This window comes from Nyctereutes procyonoides, unplaced genomic scaffold, assembly GCF_905146905.1.
Source record: "Nyctereutes procyonoides isolate TBG_1078 unplaced genomic scaffold, NYPRO_anot_genome, whole genome shotgun sequence".
Lineage (NCBI taxonomy): Eukaryota > Metazoa > Chordata > Mammalia > Carnivora > Canidae > Nyctereutes > Nyctereutes procyonoides.
Genome location: NW_026575131.1, coordinates 44,215,870 through 44,235,478, shown reverse-complemented (window position 1 = coordinate 44,235,478; position 19,609 = coordinate 44,215,870). Strand labels below are relative to the sequence as shown.

The following is a 19,609-nucleotide window of genomic DNA, read 5'->3' as shown; positions in this document are numbered from 1 at the left end:
CCAGAGGCGCCCCCCCTTGTTCTCTGCTATCGAAAGCCAGGGTCTCCCAGTCAGGCGGCTCCGGATCAAATCGAGTAACCTAACCTTTTTGCGCCTCCGCTTCCCCATCCATGGAATGGGCAGCTAATAGTGGGCGCTGCTGTGGGAACTGAACCAGGTAAAAAATGGTCAAGAACCCGAAGGTCGGCCGCTGTAATCCCCCTACGAGCGGAGCCTCGAGGGTGGAATGAATGAACGAATGAACCCCTTCGGGCGTGGCCCGCCTCCTACCGGCCTCCGAGAACGAAGAGTGGGCGTCGGGCCTGGGAGGCCGAAGACCGCCCCCGAGGCCGAACCGACCCGGACGCGGCCGACGCGCAGCCGGAGGGCCGAGCTCGCGGCGTCATCGCGGGGACCCGGGATCCCCGGAGCCGAACCCGAGCCTCCTACCCAGGGCCCGCCCACCGAAGACTCCCGGGCCCAGGCCTCACCCCGAACCCACCGCGCGCGGAGCCGCCCCCGCCGCCGCCTCAAGCTCCTCACCCGCCGCCACCGCCGCCGCGCGAGGCGGGGACATGCAAATGAGCCAACGGTCTCCGCAGCGCCACGCCGCGCAGGCGCAAGCCACCGCCGAGCCCTGGTGCGCAAGCGCAGGCGGCCGCCGCGAAGTCCCCTTGCGCAGGCGCGTTGCTCGCTTCTACAGAGCAGACACTCCTGAGGCGAAATGCTAATTTGCTGAGGGCGGCGGCAAAGGGGAGCGGCTGGGAAGAGGCGGCAAAGCAGCCGCCGCCGCATACCTGTTGGCTCTCTCGGCTCTACCTGCGCTCGCGGTCCCCCGTGGTCACTCCGGGAGCAGTCGGTGAGGAGGAGGGAGGCCGAGGCGAGTTGGCGCCAGCGCGCCTGCGCGCGTACGGTGGCCGGACGGGACCAGAGGTGGTTCTGCCGGTGACAGTCGCGAGCCCCACCCTTTCCCCACGTGGCTGCGAAAACCGGGTGAGAAGCGGCGGCTGCGGAGTCCTCTCGCGCGGGAAGGGGAGTGGGCGCCGCGGGGTCGGGCTGGTGACTGGCGCCGCCCTCGGGGACTTGGTTTTGGGGAATGACTTTTACAGAAGCCGCCGGGGGATAAAATCCGCCATTTCCTTGCCCTCCGCTTTCTTTTCATTTATTCATTCATTCATAACCTATGGACCTGAGTGCCTGCTGCGTGTCTGGCTCCATCCTGGGCAGGGGGGAAGGTGGTAAACAAAGTTGACCGAACCCCTGGTCTCGTAGAGGTAAAATTTAATTAGGGAGGAGGCTAGACAGTAAAAGCAAAAAAAAAAAAAAAAAAGAAAGAAAAGAAAGAAAATGAACCGTGTCGCTCCAGGTAGATGTAGTATTCAAATAAAAGGATGATGCGATGGCCGGGGCGGGGGTGTTGCTTTAACCAGATGGTTATGAAGAGTGTCCCTTCGGTGTCTGGGAAGGATGAGAAAAAGTTGGGAAAGCGCAGTAAGAGACCTAGGTAAGGTCCACGTAGAGAAAGTGCTGGTAAGTAGCCTGGATTTTGTTGAGAGGATTGGGATGCCACTGCAGGATTTGAGCAGTGAGGTGGCTTTGTGATTTCAAGTTTTTCTCTGGCTGCTGAGTGGAGAATAGAGGCACAGAGTGTGGCAGGGAAGAAGCTGGTGAGGCCACCCATAGGGAAAATTGTGCCTGAACCAGGGTGAGTGTGTTGGTGTGGAGGAAGATGAGGAGTCTTTAGAGTCCCTGCCATGTCAGGACACTGTTTTCTTGATGAACAGAACCCTGGCTTAGGAAATTGGCCGTCATTTGGGGTCTTGCTAACTCCCTTTCCTTCAGCACACTTTTGACCGTCACATCATGGGGGCTGGTGCTCTTTCCCCTCTTTCCTATTCTGGACTGTTCCCAGGTGGCTCCCAGACGACTATTCCTAGGCATTGCCTTTCTCATGAGCTCCAGATATGTATTTTCATTTTTGCTACTTAGCCCTGTGCCCAACCTAGGTGACCCCTGTAAGACTTGCTATAGAGGTGGCCACAGAGCCAGACATTGATCTCCCAAGCTCAGGACTGGGCAGGGGGAGGTTCATGGGGCAGAGGAGCCAAGGCCAGAGAGCACATACAGGTTCTAAGCCGTCAGGGAAGGCTCCCAGGAAGAGGCAGCCTAGAAGAGCTAGCAGAAACTCCACAGAGAACCCAGGTGGAGGGAAGGTGTTCATGAAGTAGGGTGGCATGATGGCCAGGCCTCTTACTGCTTGTGTGATCTCTGGCAGGTACTTCCCCTCTCTGAACTTTAGATTTCTCATCCATAAAGTAGGCATGATGATACTCGCCTTTAGAACTGTCTCTCTGACAAGGTGGCCACTCACTGTCGGCCCATTTAGGTCTGAAGCATGGCCAGGGTGGTGGAAGCATCATTTGGTGGCAGTCAGGAACAGAGTCTTTCCAACAGCCCCAGCTGGGAAGTTCCTGTCCCTGGGAACTGGTCAGGAACACCACCCCCCACATATACCAGCCTGGTTGTCTCACTCAGAAGCTCTTTATTGAAACAGACAATCCTTACTCTTTTCCTCCACCTTTGACCATGAAACTCCTTAGCAATCCTTAAACGGGCTACTTGTTCTTCTGGGGCAGAAAGAAGTAGGGGGGCTATCTGCAAGGGAGCAAGGGATGCCCTTATGCCTCTCACCCCAATTAAACTGATTGAATTACCTCTAAGCAACAAAGGAAGGGAACAATAGCTAATGTTTATTGAGCTCTTACTCTGTGCCAAATTCCTATACTAAGCATGTTATAGGGATTAACTGGTTGAATTTTTACTACAGTCCCATGAGGTAGATTCTTTTTGTTTATCCCCATGACACATATGAGAGAGCTGACCAACAGTGAGGTTAAGTGGAGGGCCTGGGATTCAAGTCCCCCCTACCGGCCCTAGAGCCTGTTCTACTCCTCCCTCAAAACATCTGCACAAACACAGATGGAATATATGTATTTTTAAGATTATTTATTCATGGGAGACACACAGAGAAAGGCAGAGACCTAGGCAGAGGGAGAAGCAGGCTCCCTGCAGGGAGCCCTATGTGGGACTTGATCCCAGGACCCTGGGATCATGCCCTGAGCCGAAGGCAGATGCTCAACCACTGAGCCACCCAGATGTCATATGCATATCCCGTGCCACCTCCACAAAGAGAATTGCGGGCTTGAGTGGCCTGTTTCCCAATCAGCCCAAATTTGTGCTCGGATTTTTGCCACATTCCCCCTACTGCTGTCCTAGTACTTGCTGTACCTATGTCCCCCTAACTTTTTTTTTTTTTAAGATTTTTAAATTTCTTCATTCATAAGAGACACACGGAGAGAGGCAGAGACATAGGCCGAGGGAGAATTGGGCTCCTCACAGGGAGCCCTATGTGGAATTCAATCCCATGACCCTGGGATCACTACCTGAGACAAAGGCAGACGCTCAACTACTTAGCCACCCAGGTGCCCCTGGGTTTGAGGTTTTGGCAAGAAAACTTCACAGGTGAATTTCACTCTTGTCTGGAGGCAAGTAATGTTGGGTATCTTTGCTGGTGATGTGAAATCACACAGTGGAGGAGGGTACTGTCTACTAATTGTGGTCCTCCATCAGTTTTGCTCCTCACAGTTTTGTAGCCTATGGAGATTGTTATCTAAATTTGTCCTGTTGTGGACAATTAGTTGGAATTCACCTACAAAGCAGAACTTTTCCTCTTCCTGTTTTTATAATCTGGTAATTAATTATATGAGGGAAGTAGGATGGTTGCTATATTCTTTATTTGTCAGTTTTCAGCAAAATGAGCAGGGTATGTTTTAGTACTATTATGAACACACAGATTTTTGTATCTGTTGTATCCTGTTTTATTTTAGCCGCTCACCTGTCACTTGGGCCCATGAGCATCTCTTAGGGTTTGCTCCCAGTCCTTTGACGTGACCCTGATGGTTTTTTGAAGTTTCCTTGCTTCCTGGTATGACAAGATGCTCCCAGCTTGGCTTCTCTGGCCTGTTTTCTTCTGAGTCATAGAATCAGCCATTCCTCCAGCCATTTTCCCAACAAAGTCTTCTTTGTTGGGAAAACGGTACTTAAGACTATTGCTGGCATTCAGGGTGTTCACTACCACTGTGGATGTGGTATTTCCTCTAGGTATTTTCAGTTGATATCACTAGAACATCAGTTCTTTACTTGAGAGAAAAATATATCATGAGTTTATATTGATAATTCCAATTCAAATTTACTTCTGAGTTTTTACTTTTTGGATTTTTTTTGTGTTAGAATTTTTTGTTTTATGCTAGTTCCTTTTTTTTTTTTTAAGATTTTTATTTATTTATTCATGAGAGACACACAGAGAGAGAGAGGCAGAGACACAGGCAGAGGAAGAAGCAGGTTTCCTGCAAGGAGTCTGTTGTGGGACTTGATCCCGGATCCCAGGATCATGCCCTGAGCTGAAGGCAGACTGCTAAGCCACCCTGGTGTCCCATTATGCTAGTTCCGAAGGACATCAACATTATTATTTATTTGCTATATCCACAGTGGCTTCCAGATAACATTACTATTATCATTTCCAGTAACATGATTACTGAAAACTGTTGAAGATTTCCTTTTATAGTTCTTTCTATCCTTATTGTACATCTCAGTGAGAATATATGGTTCTATCACTATATTTTAAACTCCACATAGATATACTATTAGATTCATGGGTTTCATTTTACTCCTAATTTTTAGAGATTCCTTTCATTTTTATTTTAGTTTATATTAATTTCTTTCTTTTTCTAACCATGTAAAGCATTTACATGGTTTCTCAACTTAAAACCATGAAACAAAGGGGATGCCTGGGTTCCTTTGTTGGTTAAGTGTCTGCCTTCGGCTCAGGTCATGATCCCGGAGTCCATTTTTTTTTTTTTTAAGATTTTATTTATTCATGAAAAACACAGAGAGGAGAGAGAGAGGCAGAGGGAGAAGTAGGCTCCATGCAAGGAGCCCTACGTGGGACTCGATCCCTGGACTCCAGGATCACACCCTAGGCCAAAGGCGGTGCTAAACCGCTGGGCCACCAGGGCTGCCCCCAAGTGAGGCTTCTTTTTTTTTAAATTTTTATTTATTTATGATAGTCACACAGAGAGAGAGAGAGAGGCAGAGATAGGCAGAGGGAGAAGCAGGCACCATGCACCAGGAGCCCGACGTGGGATTCGATCCCAGGTCTCCAGGATCGTACCCTGGGCCAAAGGCAGGCGCTAAATCGCTGCGCCACCCCGGGATCCCCAAGTCAGGCTTCTTTTTTTTTTTAATTTTTTTTTATTTATTTATGATAATCACAGAGAGAGAGAGAGAGGCAGAGACATAGGCAGAGGGAGAAGCAGGCTCCATGCACCAGGAGCCTGACGTGGGATTCGATCCCGGGTCTCCAGGATCGCGCCCTGGGCCAAAGGCAGGCGCCAAACCGCTGTGCCACCCAGGCATCCCCCAAGTCAGGCTTCTTATTCAGTGTGGAGTCTGTTCTCGTTCTTCCTCTTTCTCTCCCTCTGTCCCTCTCCTCCCACTTGTGTTGTTTCTCTGTCTCAAGTAAAATCTTTTAAAAACAAAACAAAACCATGAAACAAGATACATTTGGAGAGAATAATCCAGCTTCTAGTGCTGTCCTCATCACCCTTTTCCCTACTTCCCCTTATGGTAACTATTCTTATTAGTTTTTGATTTAGCATTCCATTTAATTTATCATTATTAACTTTTATTTAAAAATTTTTATAGGGAAAAAAATTTTTTATAGGGATCCCTGGGTGGCGCAGCGGTTTGGCGCCTGCCTTTGGCCCAGGGCACGATCCTGGAGACCCGGGATCGAATCCCATGTCGGGCTCCTGGTGGATGGAGCCTGCTTCTCCCTCTGCCTGTGTCTCTGCCTCTCTCTCTCTCTCTCTCTCTCTCTCTCTCTCTCTCTGTGTGAAATAAATAAATAAATAAATAAATAAATAAATAAATAAATAAAATAAAAAATAGAAAACTAAAAATTTTTATAGGTATAACCGCATACCACTGTAAGTAGTTTTATTACATAGTTACATATGAAATATCAAACTGTATAATAAAGTGCAGTAGAGTTAGTATTATATATTGTAACATATTGTATATCATAAGTAACGTGATATATAATGTAATATTTAATGATTTCATGTAATTTGTAATTTCATTATCATGTAACAATATATGTGTAATGTTAAAATGTTATTTTATCTTTTTTTTTTTTTTTTACTAGAAGGGTACATGTTGTATTAACATCTTCTCTTTCTTAGATAAATTGTAAACTGCCTGCCCTCTTCTGCACTTTTACAAGCTCTGTAGGTGTGGGGTATCAGCTTTTCCTGTGACCCAGATTTTGAGAGTTATTCCTTGGCATTCCTACACTCTGGCCCCGGTAGCTCTTCCTCAAGTGATAGCCAGACTCATAGTTGTCCTCTCACCCTCAATGAAACTTTCTTCCTGTCTTAATTTCTCAGTTTGAGAGTGTCTATCAGGTGGGTGATGGCCTCCAAGCGCATCACCCAGGAGACCTTCGATGCAGTTGTTCATGAGAACATTGAAGAGTTCCAGATGCAACCAGAGGAGGCAATAAAAGAGGCCGTGGAACAATTTGAATCACAAGGTAGGACAGTGTGGCTTTGTCCCAGTGCTGGTCTGGCTCTTTGCCTAATAGTCATCACCATCCACAGCTCTTAACGTGGGAGACTGATGTCCTACTATGGCTCTGTCTTGCCTGGCTTGGCAGCCCTGGGCCCTGTCGCTTCTCTGCTCTGAGCAGGCTGGCCACCTCCCATTTTGTTCTTGCCCTCCCTCTAACTTGCCTCGACCCCACCTAGACATCTGTGGGGCCGAATCCTACAAGGTGGGTATCATTTTAATTGCTACTTCTTTTTTTTTTTAAATATTTATTTATTTATTTTTATTTATGATAGACACAGAGAGAGAGAGGCAGAGACACAGGAGGAGGGAGAAGCAGGCTCCATGCCGGGAGCCCGATGTGGGACTCAATCCCGGGACTCCAGGATCGTGCCCTGGGCCAAAGGCAGGCACCAAACCGCTGAGCCACCCAGGGATCCCCTTAATTGCTACTTCTTGAAGAGGCTTTTCCTGATCACCTCCCAAGAAACAGGGCCACCTGTCTCCCTGCCCTACCTATGTTCTGGCTTGAGTTCATGGAAGCCAAAGGGGGTATTGGTCAACAGCCTGTGGAAAGAGGTGGCATATTCAAAACAGGCTATGGGGGACAGCGGTCAAGAGGGAACCATTTATTTACAGTGATGTGGGTAGGGTTAAGAGACCCTGCTGGCCATAGCAGGGACCTCCTCAGCCCCACAACAGGCCATGGCTGGGGTGGGGAGTCATCTAACAGAGGTGGAGGCAGGGAGCTGGGAGTAAATACCCCACCCTCCCACTCCTGATCTGAAGTCCTACTTTCCATTGGCCAAGCCCAGTCTGACGCAAGAAGGCAATGGAGCCCAGGGAGTCCAGCTTCAGAGGTCAGAGGCTGGTGTCCTGGGCACAGAGTGGGATATAGATACTGAACAGGGACTGGAGAAATACTCAGATGCGTCTTATGCAGTGGAGGTTTCCCTTGGGGGTGTCAGGGAGGGTAGGGGTACATCCAGGGTGAAGAACAATGGGAGCCCCAAGGGAGAAAGCTGTGGGGTCCCCTTCCCTCTTAACCCACCAGGTAGAATGTGTCCCTCACTGCGGTGATGGCCTGCAGCCTCACTACTGCTCTGCTCCCATTAGTTGGACAGAACCAAGGGGCAAAGACCACCCCCTCCCATAGCCTGTATCCCTTATATGGATGTGGCTGCTTGGCCCTGGTAGGGAGGGGTTGGGGTGGGCAGCTGAGTAGGCCTCCAAAGTGGGGTGGTCCCATAAGAATGGACATGAGGTAGTTCTAGCAGGCCTGTGGGGATAAAACTGTCACTTGTTTCTTGACTCCTCCGTATTCCCCCACAGGGGTTGATCTGAGCAACATTGTAAAGCTGGCACCCAGAGTCTCTGCAGATGGATCCCAGGAGCCTAGACACGACATCCTACAGGTAGGAAGGGATGGCCCATGGGGCCAGGGCTCACCTTACACATGTGGTTCCATACACATCACCATTTAACAGTCTCTTAGGGGCACCTTTATACTGGTTCCCAGACGACAGATGCAGGTTCTAAAGGGCAGGCAAGTACATGAGATGTTGAGCTTGCAGCTGGGGCTCCTTGAGTCCACATTTGAGGGCCCTTTAGGGGTGAATGGTGCTCAGGTTGTCCCCAGTGTTGGCAGCCCTGGGGCAGAAGGTACCATGGAGGAGCCTCTCAGGAGGAGTCTCCCAACCACTAAGTTTGCTCAGAGATGGACAGGAATTGCAGAAAGAGAGTGGGATCATAGGCTATCACCTGTTGAGCACTGGCTGTTCACCAGCAGCACATCATAGCCTGCCCCTTTAGTATTAAAACTGGCCTATGAAGTAGATGGTGTCATTCCTGGCTTACTGATAGGGAAACAGAGGCCCAGAGGCCCGCTTTCTAGCACCTTACAAGGAAGGTAAAGGTCACAGAGGTTAAATGCTATCCTTAAGGTCACCTGTCAAACAGGGATAAGCTGTTGGTTAAAAGGCAAAAGGCTATAGTGTTTATTGAGAACTGACTGTGGAGTGAGCAAGGTGCTTTCTTTGTGCTATCTCAGTTATTCTCTCAAAGACCCCTGTAAGGTTGAGATTATTATCCCCATTTTATAGGTGGTAATTCAAAGAGAAAAAACTGATGTGCCCAGGGACGCCTGGGTGGCTCAGCGGTTGAGTGTCTGCCTTTGGCCCAGGGTGTGATCTTGGAGTCCTTGGATCGAGTCCCACGTCAGTCTCCCTGCATGGAGCCTGCTTCTCCCTCTTCCTGTGTCTCTGCCTCTCTCTGTCTCTCTCATGAATGAATGAATGAATGAATGAATGAATGAATAAATAAATAGATAAATAAATATTTTAAAAATTAAAAAATTAAAAATAATAATAATAAAATAAAAAAATAAAAACAATAAAACAAACAAACAAACAAACAAAAAAAAACTGATGTGCCTGATAGCAAGAGAGTGTCATAATAAAAAAGGAAGTTGGAGGACACTGCCCTGGGTATGAACCCAGCTCTGCCTAAGGCAGTATATACTTCTCCCTGCTGTCAGAGTCCTCACCATCTCCTGCCTCACAGGTTTTGAGAAAATTATCTCATTTTTTAAAAAATATTTTCTTTATTTGACAGGTGGAGAGAGCAAAAGCAGGAGGTGTGGGAGAGGGAAAAGCAGGCCTTCTGAGCAGAGAACCTGATGTGGGGCTCAATCCCATGATCCTGAGATCATGACCTGAGCCAAAAGCAGATGCTCAACCAACTGAGCCACCCAGGCACCCTTTCTCATTGTTTTGACTTGTTTGCTAGTAAGAAGTGAGTTGGAAAGAAGGAAAGAGAAAGAAAGAGAGGAAGGAGTTTGTTGTCTTGGCAGTATTTTTTATTGGATTGTTCTTTTTTTTTTTAAGTTTTTATTTATTCATGAGAAACACAGAGAGGGGCAGAGACCTATGCAGAGGGGGAAGCAGGCTCCCTGCAGGAAGCCCAATGCAGAACTCAATCCCAGAACACTGGGATCATGACCTGAGCCAAAGGCAGATGCTCAACCACTGAGCCACCCACGTGTCCCAAGTTCATCTTGTTCTTATTGATTTGTAAATGCTCTTTACATATGAAGGGTCTCAGTAACAATAGTCTCTAGTAATCACTAAGTACTGCTAAATTCTTAAAACCTATGATCTCAATCTATTGTTAGCTTATTTTGCTGATCAGGAATCTGAGGCTTCGTAAAAATAAATGACTCACCTGTGGTCACAGCTAGTGAGGGGCTGAGCTGAGACCCGGATACAGATCCTTCTCCCAGGGAAATCAAACTGGGAACAGCTCTGCTGTCTTCTATCAGCAGTACAGAAAACTCCTTTTGTTTACAGCCTTTCCTTTTTATTCTTCTTAATTCCACTTTTAAATTTTATTTTTCATTACTGAAGAAGAAAGTGAACATGTTCTTAGCACAAAAGATTCAAGCAATACTCAAGCATTTATAGCAAAATCTGAAAGTCTCTGTCCTATCTCTCCCACCAAACCCCTTCTCTCCCTTTCCATGTGGGAGGCACCACACACATCAGATTTCATATCCTCCCAACCTTCTTACCTTGGAAGTGAACCAGCCCCTTCTCATGCCACTGCTGTTGTGGCTTTGACACGTGAAAAATGCTTATCTGTAGAAAAAATTTCAACTCTGTGATGCCTTTTGAAAGGAATCTATCAGAATCCTGAAATTTGTTACACATAGACTTGTAGAAACAAAACAAAACCAAGTAGTCTTGGAACTCTTCAAGGAAAAAATGAGCTGGACTGGTTTTATATGTGAGGAGTTTCAGAATTCAGGCTGTCAGTTGCAGAAGAAATGACCCCAGGGTTGGTGGACAAAGCCCCCTGTCACCACACTGAGTTGTTACAGGTGGAGCCCAGTTGGCTTTGCCACCTTCACTTTAGCAGCTGTCCTTTCCTCAGCCACCAGTGGGTCTGGGGTCACAGGCAGCACCTAGGGACTGTGAAGACCACCATCTTAGCCAACCAATGAAGAGACTATTTATTTTATTTTATTTTATTTTATTTTATTTATTTTATTTTATTTTTTATTTTATTTTTTATTTTTTTTATTTTATTTTTTTATTTTATTTTATATTTTATTTTATTTTTTTTATTTATTTATTTTTATTTTTTTTATTTATGAGAGGGAGAGCTCAAGCAGAGCGGGAGAAGCAGGCTCCCTGCTGACCAGGGAGCCTGACGTGAGGCTCGATCCCAGCACCCTGGGATCATGACCTGAGCTGAAGGCAGATGCTCAATCAACTAAGCCACCCAGGTGCTGGAGAGACTTGCTTTTCCGATGCCATCCAGGCCAATGGGAGATTTCCTACAAATTGGATGAAGACTGTTGTGCAAATTTTGGCCATCATCCTTTCCTCTCTTATCTGACTAAACTGGAGTATTATAACTCCAGCACTGTGCTCCCTCAATGGCACTTATGCCACAACTTTTCAGGTTTCTTACCAGGTTCCTGCTGAAATGCTACATCCTCTGTTTTTGGTTTGTAGTAAAATATATATAACACAAATTCACCACCTTAACTGTTTCTAAATGTATGGTTCGGTGACATGAAGTATATACACACTGTTGTGCAACCATCCTCACCGTCCATTTCCAGGACTTTATCGTATTCCCAAACTGAAACTCTGTCCCCTTTATTTTTTTATTTTTTTATTTTTTATTTAATTTTTATTTATTTATTTATGATAGTCACACATAGAGAGAGAGAGGCAGAGACATAGGCATAGGGAGAAGCAGGCTCCATGCGCCGGGAGCCCGACGTGGGACTCGATCCTGGATCTCCAGGATCGCGCCCTGGGCCAAAGGCAGGCGCTAAACCACTGCGCCACCCAGGGATCCCCTCTGTCCCCTTTAAACACTAACTTCCTATTCCTCTCCCCTAATACCACCGTTCTAGTTCCTACCTCTATGAATGTGACTCCTCTAGAGACCTCCCATAAGTGGAATGACACAGTGTTGGTCTTTTTGTGTCTGGCTCATTTCACTCAGCATAACACCATCCATGGCGAAGGGTTCATCCATGTTGTAGCCTGGGTCAGAATTTGGGTGGTTTTTTTTTGGGCTTTGGGTTTTTTGGCTTTTTATGTCTGAATAATATTCCATTGTGTGAATGGGCCACAGTCTGTTTATCCATTCATCCATGGATGGAAATTTGGGTTGCTTTTACCTTTTGTCTACTAGAAATAATGCTGCTATGAACACAAATACACAGATATCTCTTCAGGACTGCTTTCAGTTCTAAGGGGTATATACTTGGAAGTGGGATTGCTGGATCATATGGTAATTGTATATTTAATTTTTGAGGAACTGCGAGACTGTTTTCCACAGCAGCTATTCCATTTCATATCCCTACCAGCAGCACACAAGGGTTCCAATTCTCCACATCCTCACCAGCACTTGCTGTTTCCTGTGTGGTTTTGTTTTTGTTGTAGCCATCATAATGGATGGGATGGCATCTCATTGTGTGTGGGTTTGTTATTTTTTTAGAGAGGGGGTGGGCAGAGAATCTTAAGCAGGCTCCATGCCCAGCACAGCACATGACCCTGAGATCAGGACCTGAGCTGAAATCAAGAGTCGGACAATTAACAGACTGAGCTGCCTAGGGACCCCTCTTTCTGTGGTTTTGATCTGCAATTCCCTAACAACTAGTGATATGGACCATCTTTTTAATGCCTAGTGGCCACCAGTGTATTTTCTTTGGCAGATGTCCATTCAAGGCACATTCTCCGCTTTTAGCCTATTAATATTCTGTGTCATTGGAACATATACTCAGTTAAGTCTAGCTCAGGGAGGATTTGCCAACAGGCATCCTTGCCATTCAGGGCAGTCGTGGCTAAATCAAACCCCTTGGGTTGGGATGATGGTATCTGTAGAACCACCCTCCCTGAGGCCAGGTGCCAGTGATTTCATAAGTTCCAGGAGGCTCGGGTTCATCTTGGGTTCATGGCTGAGGCAGGTCTGGAGGTCATGGAATTGAATGCCTGCTAGATTTGGAAGCACTTTTCAAATTGTTTTCTCTCGTTATTACTCCCTCCTCCCTCCCCCTGCCCTGCAAAAGGGCTTTGAGTTGAATTTGGGTAAATCAACTATGTATGGTGTGGTTTGGCAGATAAATATTTGTGGAGTGAATGAGAGAGACAAACAGACTTCTGGTATGGGCCAGTCTGGCAAAGGTAACTTTCACTTTCCTTGGAGAGGTGGCCGTTGGAGGGTGTATCAGTTAGTTATAGTTGCATAATAAGCAACTCAAAGCAACAGCCATTTTATTGTTCCTTATGGTTCGGCTGGGTGGACTGAGCTCAACCAGATGGTTCTGCGGGTTTTGCTTGGAGCCCTCTTGCAATGGCATCTAGGGCTGGAATGTTGATTACGTCTGCACTCACACGTGTGGCTCCATGGAGGGACACTGAGATAGCTGGGTCTCTCCATCTCTATGTGGCCTCTGAAGCTCAAAACTCCTAAAAGCCCAGGTGTGGAAGCTGCCACAGCTGGCCTGTACTTCCACCACAGGCCTAGATCCCAGAAGCAGGAAGCTCACAGGGGTGCAACACTGTTGCTCTGGAACATCTTTGGACTGAGCTGGCACTGAAGTTTCTCCCGTATTCTCTAGGTCCTGGATGACCTGCGGGAGTCCGTGACCCACTCTCGCCCCCAGGAAGTGTCCATGCACCTTGCCCGCTTTTTTGAACAGTGCAAGCAGCACAAGGCTTGCCGCTTCCTGGCTGCCCAGAAGGGGGCCTACCCCATCCTTCTGGCTGCCTGGAAGCTTGCTGCAGCAAGTGACCAGAGCCTGCTGCTTCAGGCCCTCAACACCCTGTCAGCCCTGACCGATGGCCAGCCCGATCTCCTAGACACCCAGGGCCTACAGCTGCTGGTGGCAACCCTGGCCCAGAATGCCGACGTAGCTGATCTGACCTGCTCTGGGATCCGCTGTGTGTGCCATGCCTGCCTGAAGCATGAGCAGAATCGGCAAAGCCTGGTGAAGGCCGGTGTGCTGCCCCTGCTGACTGGTGCCATTGCCCGACATAGGCATTGCGCCGACGTGGTCAGAGAGGCCTGTTGGGCCCTCCGAGTCATGACCTTCGATGATGACATCCGTGTGCCCTTTGGCCATGCCCACGACCATGCCAAGATGATTGTGCAGGAGAATGGAGGCTTGAAGGTGCTCATTGAGGCTGCCAAAGGTAGGAGCGGGTGTCAGAATGAAAGTTGGGTTTTAGGACTGCTTCAGACATGGCTGGCTTCAGGCTCCACTCACCTCTTTTGATTTCCTATCAGCCATATGGCACCCCTAGTGGAACAGTGTCCTTTCTCTTGGTTCTTCTAGGAGAGTTCCAGGCCAGTGTTCCTTGGCCAAGACCAGATCTTGTGCCCATCTCTGGAGCCATTTGGGGAAGGGGGGCTTAGCTCTGTCCCCCCATACAGACTGAGAACACAGAAAGGAGAGCTCCCCAAAGGGACAGATAGGGTGTTTCCCAAAGATGGGGGAGTGTGGCTGGTGCTTAGTGGAAGTTTATAGTTTGGTTCACACCTAGCCATAAATTCTTACATGTTCCCGACTGGAATGAACAAGGCAAGCCAGCCATAGATCACTGCACTGGTGTTCAGATCTGAAATTACCTGCTTTCTGTACCCATCAGAAGAGGCCTGATTGTGGTCTGGTGCAAGAAGGTGCTAGAAGAATGAGTTCTTCCCGGCCTGCCTATGGCTTTGGCTCAATGGCTAGGCTTGTGTATGTGTGACTCTGGCCGTGTCTTCTGGAGAGGCTGGTCTGCCTCAGTCTCATACCTCTGGAGAGGGTGAAAACAGATCTTGGCCATGTGCAAAGTTGAGCTGCGTTTTGGAGGGGGAGCTTACATTTTTATTTGTTGACAGGAGCTCATATCAAACTGGTTCTACCAGAGAAGCAGAACGTGTGTGTGTGTGTTTATTTCAAGGAATTGGCTCATGTGGCCGAGCGGCTGGTGAGTCTAAATTCCATGGAACAGGCTTGAGCAGGAGCCAACACCACAGTCCTCAGGCAAGCTTCTTCCTATTCAGGAAGACCTCAGTTCCCACCCCCCTTTAAAAAAAAAATTTATTTATTTGACAGAGAGTACAAGCAGAGAGAGGGACAGAGGGAGAAGAAGCAAGCTCCACACTGAGGAGGGAGCCTGATGTGGGACCCGATCCCAGGACCCCAGGATCATGACCTGAGCCAAAGCAGATGCTTAACTGACTGAGCCACCCCAGTGCCTTCAATTTCCCTCTTAAGGCCTTCGGCTGACTGGATGAGGACCACTCAGACCATCAAGGGTCTTCTTGAAGTCAACTGATCATAGATGTCACCACATCTAGAGAATACCTCCACCCAGATTAGTGCTCATGGCGTTGCTGGGGGCTGCACCTGACAAGGGGGACATACCAGTTGACTGTCACAGAACTCTGGATAAATCAGGGCTGTCCACCCCACACTCTTTCACCCCCTGCCACCCCCCACATGAGCCTCAGTCCAGGCCCCTCCTCCCTGGGGCCTCTGAGCTTCGTCTCCGGCATCTGTGTTCAATTTTGCCCAGGTCAATCTATCCATATGTCCCTCTTCAATTTCTGGGTTTCCCGTTGCACTTAGAAAGGTCATTCCCACCCCAAGAACATAAAAATAGTCTCGGATGTTTTATTATAGCACTATTATGGTATTCTTTTTTTAGTTGAGATCATCAGTTGGTCTGGAATTTATCTGGGACGAGGTGCGGGGGAGGGCACGTTCTTGTGTCTTTTCCGGCTGCCAGCAGGGGGCACTGCAGGCCCAGCAGCCCTGGTGTTTGTGGGGCTCCCTTGGTACCTGTGGCCACCGTGCCTGGCACAAGGGCCCAGCTTCCCAGGTGGAACAGGATTTGTACCAGGATCACTGGCTCCTAGTTCCAAGCTGGAAGAGGTTCTCTCCCTGTCCTTACCCTAAGCCGTGTGTCTCCCTCCCTCCCTCTCCACAGCATTCTCTGACAGCCCCAGTATCCTGAGTGAGCTCTGCAGCACCCTGTCCCGCCTGGCCGTCCGCAATGAATTCTGCCAGGAGGTCGTCGACCTTGGGGGCCTCAGGGTCCTGGTGGCCCTACTGGCCAACTGCAGCGACCACCAGGTGGGCGTCCAGAGCCGTCTTAGGGTGTGAAGCCCCCCTCAGCTGGGTTTTGATTTGTCATTTCTCTTGGTGCCGAGGGAAGGTTCTAGACCTCCCAGTGAACTCTGTCCCTTTGAGCCCCAGACACCCCAACAAACTTGAATCATAGCACACCAGCCCTGTCTGCTGACCCTGGAAGCAAAGTGCAGTTTTATATTGACCCCAGGGCAGGATGTAAAGTGTTTTGGGGAAAACAAATCCACCACCCTTTCTTACTTTAACACTTTTGTATTTTCTCCCCACAATGGGAGAAATGTGAGTAGGTGTTGGCAGAGCCTGGCGTAGATCCCAGCTCAGTTGTGTGATGCTTGAGTGACATAAATCCTTGGTGCCTTGGTTTCCCCATCCATAAAATGGGGTGGGGACTCCTATTCATTATTCTTTCATTTAGCAGCCACTTAACCCCCTCTCTACATTTGGAAATACCTACCTGTTCCATGGCAGCAATGGTCCTACTGCCTCCACCCCCAGCTGGTGATATCAGCCAGTCTTGTGTGCAGGTGCCAGAAACCTGAGTTTGAACTGGCTTGAGACATGAGGGAATGCGTTTTGTACTCCTCGACAGTCGGGTGGGTAGAGGCTTGGTTTCCCTCCCACTGCTTTCTCTTCCTCTTTTATGGCTCTGCCCTTCACTGGCATGGTTGGCAGTCCCAGCAGTATCCGGTCAGCTTGTCCTCAGTTCAAGTTGGTCAGTGCCCACCTGGGGACCCGACTGTGGCCAGGGGAACCCGTGCTTTGATTCCTGGCCTGAGCCACATGCTTCCTCTGTGTGTGAGGGGTGGGTGTCAAGGATGTCCAGATGCCTGGCCTGGACACAAGTGGACTAACTCACAGGGTCCACCTCCCTAAGCCTCTGCCTTTTCTATGCAGCGAGTAATAACCCTGTCGGTCCAGGCTTCCCGCAAGCCCCAGGGTGCCCCCACCAGTTCAGACAGCAAAACAACAAACTCTCTCAAGGCCTGACCACCACCACCCCTGCCACGCACGCACACACACCAGCAACCAAGCAGTGTCTGGCACAGCACAGGAGGACGAGCTGGCCCGAAGTAACCTGTACCTTGCCCCTCCCTATAGGACCTTGTGAAGCAAGTGTTGAGTGCCCTGCGGGCCATTGCAGGCAACGACGATGTGAAGGATGCCATCGTCCGTGCTGGCGGGACAGAGTCCATCGTGGCTGCCATGACCCAGCACCTGGCTAGCCCCCAGGTACCTACCCCACACACGGGTCACACGAGGTGGAGTACAGTGACTGGAGGTCCAGATCAGTATCTGGATTTGCATGGTGCTCTTCCCCATTTCCTAAAGCAGGGTTAGGGCTGGGATGGAGCCCGCAAGAGGCCTGGCTTGAGACTGTAACCCCTAAGAGCATGATTGATGTCTTTATCACCTGGGTATCATTCCTGTTATTAGTGATCTGGTATATACACAGGCTGGCAACAGTTTCCTCAGGTGAAATTGGAGGGCACTTACCTGGGGAATTAACAGTGGCAGCCATGGCGGGTCCTCCAGATGATGGGTATCTCTGTCCATCTCCGTGAACCCTACAGATATGCGAGCAGAGCTGTGCAGCCTTGTGTGTCTTGGCCCTGCGAAAGCCAGAGAACAGCCGGGTCATCATGGAGGGCGGTGGGGCCCTGGCTGCATTGCAGGCCATGAAGGCACACCCTCAAGAAGCTGGAGTGCAGGTGGGTCTGGGGACGGGAAGGAGGGGCAGGACGCAGACCCTCACTGTCTCTGTCCCCATCCCACCCCAGCCCAGTTATCTCAAAGTCGTTTTTCTTTTTCCTAGCCCCCAGAGGTATCTACTTCCCATCTTTGAAAATGCACCCAGTTCTGCCCACAGCCGTCTTCTGCATTGAGCTTCCTGTCCCTTTACTCTTCCTGCATTGAGCTTTTCTAACAGTTCCTTTAGAGGGATAGGAAGAGGAGGAGAGCAGATGGGGATCTGCTAGGAGTTTTGGAAGATTCCCTGCCATCCATGGGCTGCTCCTTTGTGTTCTGCATGTCAGACTCACAGTCCATACCTTGCTGGGGAGTCAGTGAAGCTGAGCAGTAAATGGGGCTATGTGCACCCCTGCCTGAAACCCAGTCACTTCCTTTTAGCCGCTAGGACTCTTCCTGCCTCCCCCACTCCCACCTCTCACACCCTCCCAGCACAGGGGCCTCCTTGTTGGTCCTTAGACATACCAGGCTCTGTCCTACTAGGGGCCTTTGCTGCAGGTGGTATCTCCTCTGGGACACTGTGTCCTTGGCTAACCCATCACCTGGCCCACTCCTCACCAGCCTGGCTGGGCAGCCCCTCACACCTTACCTACTTCTCATCTAGTCTCCCAGTGGTGGGGTGCCTCGTGGCACCCACACATGGCAGATAACCAGGGCACAGATGTTGGTGAATGAGTGATGATGTAATTGACATGTGGGTCCTGTGCACAACCCCCTCTTCCTGCGACTCTCTGCCCTTCTTTCCTGGGGCCCCTGCCCAGGCTATTGCCAGCCACAGGGGATCTTGCTCTGAAGCTGAGGATCTCACGCCTGAGGGATCAGCCTCACCTGTTGAGCTGTTAACTGCCCTGAACTTCAGTGTCCTCAACTGGGAAATAGGGGAATTACCCCTGCCTCTCTGAACAGTTGGAAGGATAAAGGGAGGAGATGAATCTAGCCCAATGAGTCACAGAGTAGGTACCTACTGTATGTTGGTTGTGGTCACCTTTGCCCTGTTGTGTTACGATGAGGGCCCCAAAGTCAGAATGGACCCCACTTACCAGCGCATAGCCACTCACATTTTCTCCCTCCCAGAAACAGGCCTGCATGCTGATCCGTAACCTGGTGGCCCGCAGCCAGGCCTTCTCACAGCCCATCCTGGACCTGGGGGCTGAAGCACTCATCTTGCAGGCCCGTGCTGCCCACCGTGACTGTGAGGATGTGGCCAAGGCTGCCCTGCGGGACCTTGGCTTCCATGTGGAGCTGCGAGAGCTGTGGACTGGCCAGAAGGGCAACCTGGCACCATAACCCCAGGCTCAGTCTGGGCCGTGGCTTTGGATGAGTTCTGTGATTCAGGAACAGGGAGGAGGTCCATGTCCTGCCACTCTATTCCCCAGATTCCTCCCCCACTCAGTGAAAAGTGTTTTCTGATGGGCACCAGGTAGAGGCTGGGATGGGAAGGGAGCACTGGTGAAGCATCTATAGAGCATAAAGCATCCCCAGGGTCTTGGCCTCCCATCACCTTGTTCTCCTCACCAGCTGACAGCACTGGCATTATCTTGCCTGCCTGCCCACCCCTACCACATGCCCTTTCCTATCAGAAGGGCCTCCTTAGTGCTGCCTGGAGGTGGAGTGCTGACTGAAATTTGGGAGCCACACTGGCCAATTTCACAGCAGGATGGGGACCCCGCTTTGGCTTACAAGTCTGTTTTCTCCCCTGCTTATCTCTCACTTGTAATATGGGTTGTAGGAGCCTTGCTCTGCTGGACAGAGGGCAGGGACCAAACTCTTCTGCCTCCAGGGGCCCCAGGCCAGCCAGTACTGCCCAGGAATAAAAGACTCTATTAGTTGAACAATGGAGGGATCTCTTCCATAGCGACGTGGGGGCTACCTCCCGTGGCCTTAGAGAAGGGGAGAGGGACAGAAGTTTGGGGAGGCCGTGGGTTCACTGAGGAAAGCCAAAGGCTTTTGAGGACAGCCTGGGATATATGATCTGCTGTCACTCCCAGTCTGCAGGAGCCATGGTTCACACCTGGGGTCTCGGCCCCAAGGACACAGTTTCTGATTATGGATCACTCA

General features: G+C 49.5%; 2 protein-coding genes across 11 annotated transcripts in view; one reads left to right on the top strand and one right to left on the bottom strand.

Annotated features, from left to right (window-relative positions):
- SUGP2 (SURP and G-patch domain containing 2) overlaps nt 1-843 on the bottom strand; it is a 35,836-nt gene extending 34,993 nt beyond the window's left edge. For 3 of the 8 annotated variants that reach the window (XR_008666833.1, XM_055343135.1, XM_055343136.1), the window contains exon 1: nt 471-774. Coding sequence is in view for 3 of the 8 variants with exons in the window: in XM_055343135.1 (XP_055199110.1) it covers nt 471-774 (304 nt within the window). In the remaining 5 variants the exon portion in view is untranslated. The other 5 variants (XM_055343139.1, XM_055343141.1, XM_055343138.1 and 2 more) reach the window with 5 other exon arrangements.
- Nucleotides 721-19,388, top strand: ARMC6 (armadillo repeat containing 6). 3 transcript variants are annotated; one of them, XR_008666834.1, is made up of 9 exons: nt 833-972; nt 6,486-6,631; nt 7,978-8,060; nt 13,286-13,859; nt 15,645-15,790; nt 16,904-17,035; nt 17,377-17,514; nt 18,313-18,504; nt 18,626-18,731. XR_008666834.1 is itself a non-coding variant. In XM_055343143.1 (8 exons), the coding sequence occupies exons 2-8, from the start codon at nt 6,511-6,513 to the stop codon at nt 18,836-18,838; spliced, it is 1,407 nt and encodes a 468-aa protein (XP_055199118.1). In that variant the 5' UTR covers nt 721-838; nt 6,486-6,510; the 3' UTR covers nt 18,839-19,388. The 3 variants fall into 3 exon arrangements, 2 of the variants coding, with proteins under 2 accessions (XP_055199118.1, XP_055199117.1); XM_055343143.1 differs by lacking the exon at nt 18,313-18,504 and having other exon boundaries at nt 721-838; nt 18,626-19,388; XM_055343142.1 differs by lacking the exon at nt 18,313-18,504 and having other exon boundaries at nt 18,626-19,388.
- Nucleotides 19,389-19,609: the final 221 nt, after the last annotated feature.

Excerpts from the sequence above, each read along its gene's own strand:
- ARMC6 (XM_055343143.1), top strand. The coding sequence starts at position 6,511 with ATGGCCTCCAAGCGCATCACCCAGGAGACCTTCGATGCAGTTGTTCAT. Across the intron at positions 6,632-7,977 it reads GGAACAATTTGAATCACAAG|GGGTTGATCTGAGCAACATT; the intron begins GTAGGACAGTGT and ends ATTCCCCCACAG. Across the intron at positions 8,061-13,285 it reads CTAGACACGACATCCTACAG|GTCCTGGATGACCTGCGGGA; the intron begins GTAGGAAGGGAT and ends CGTATTCTCTAG.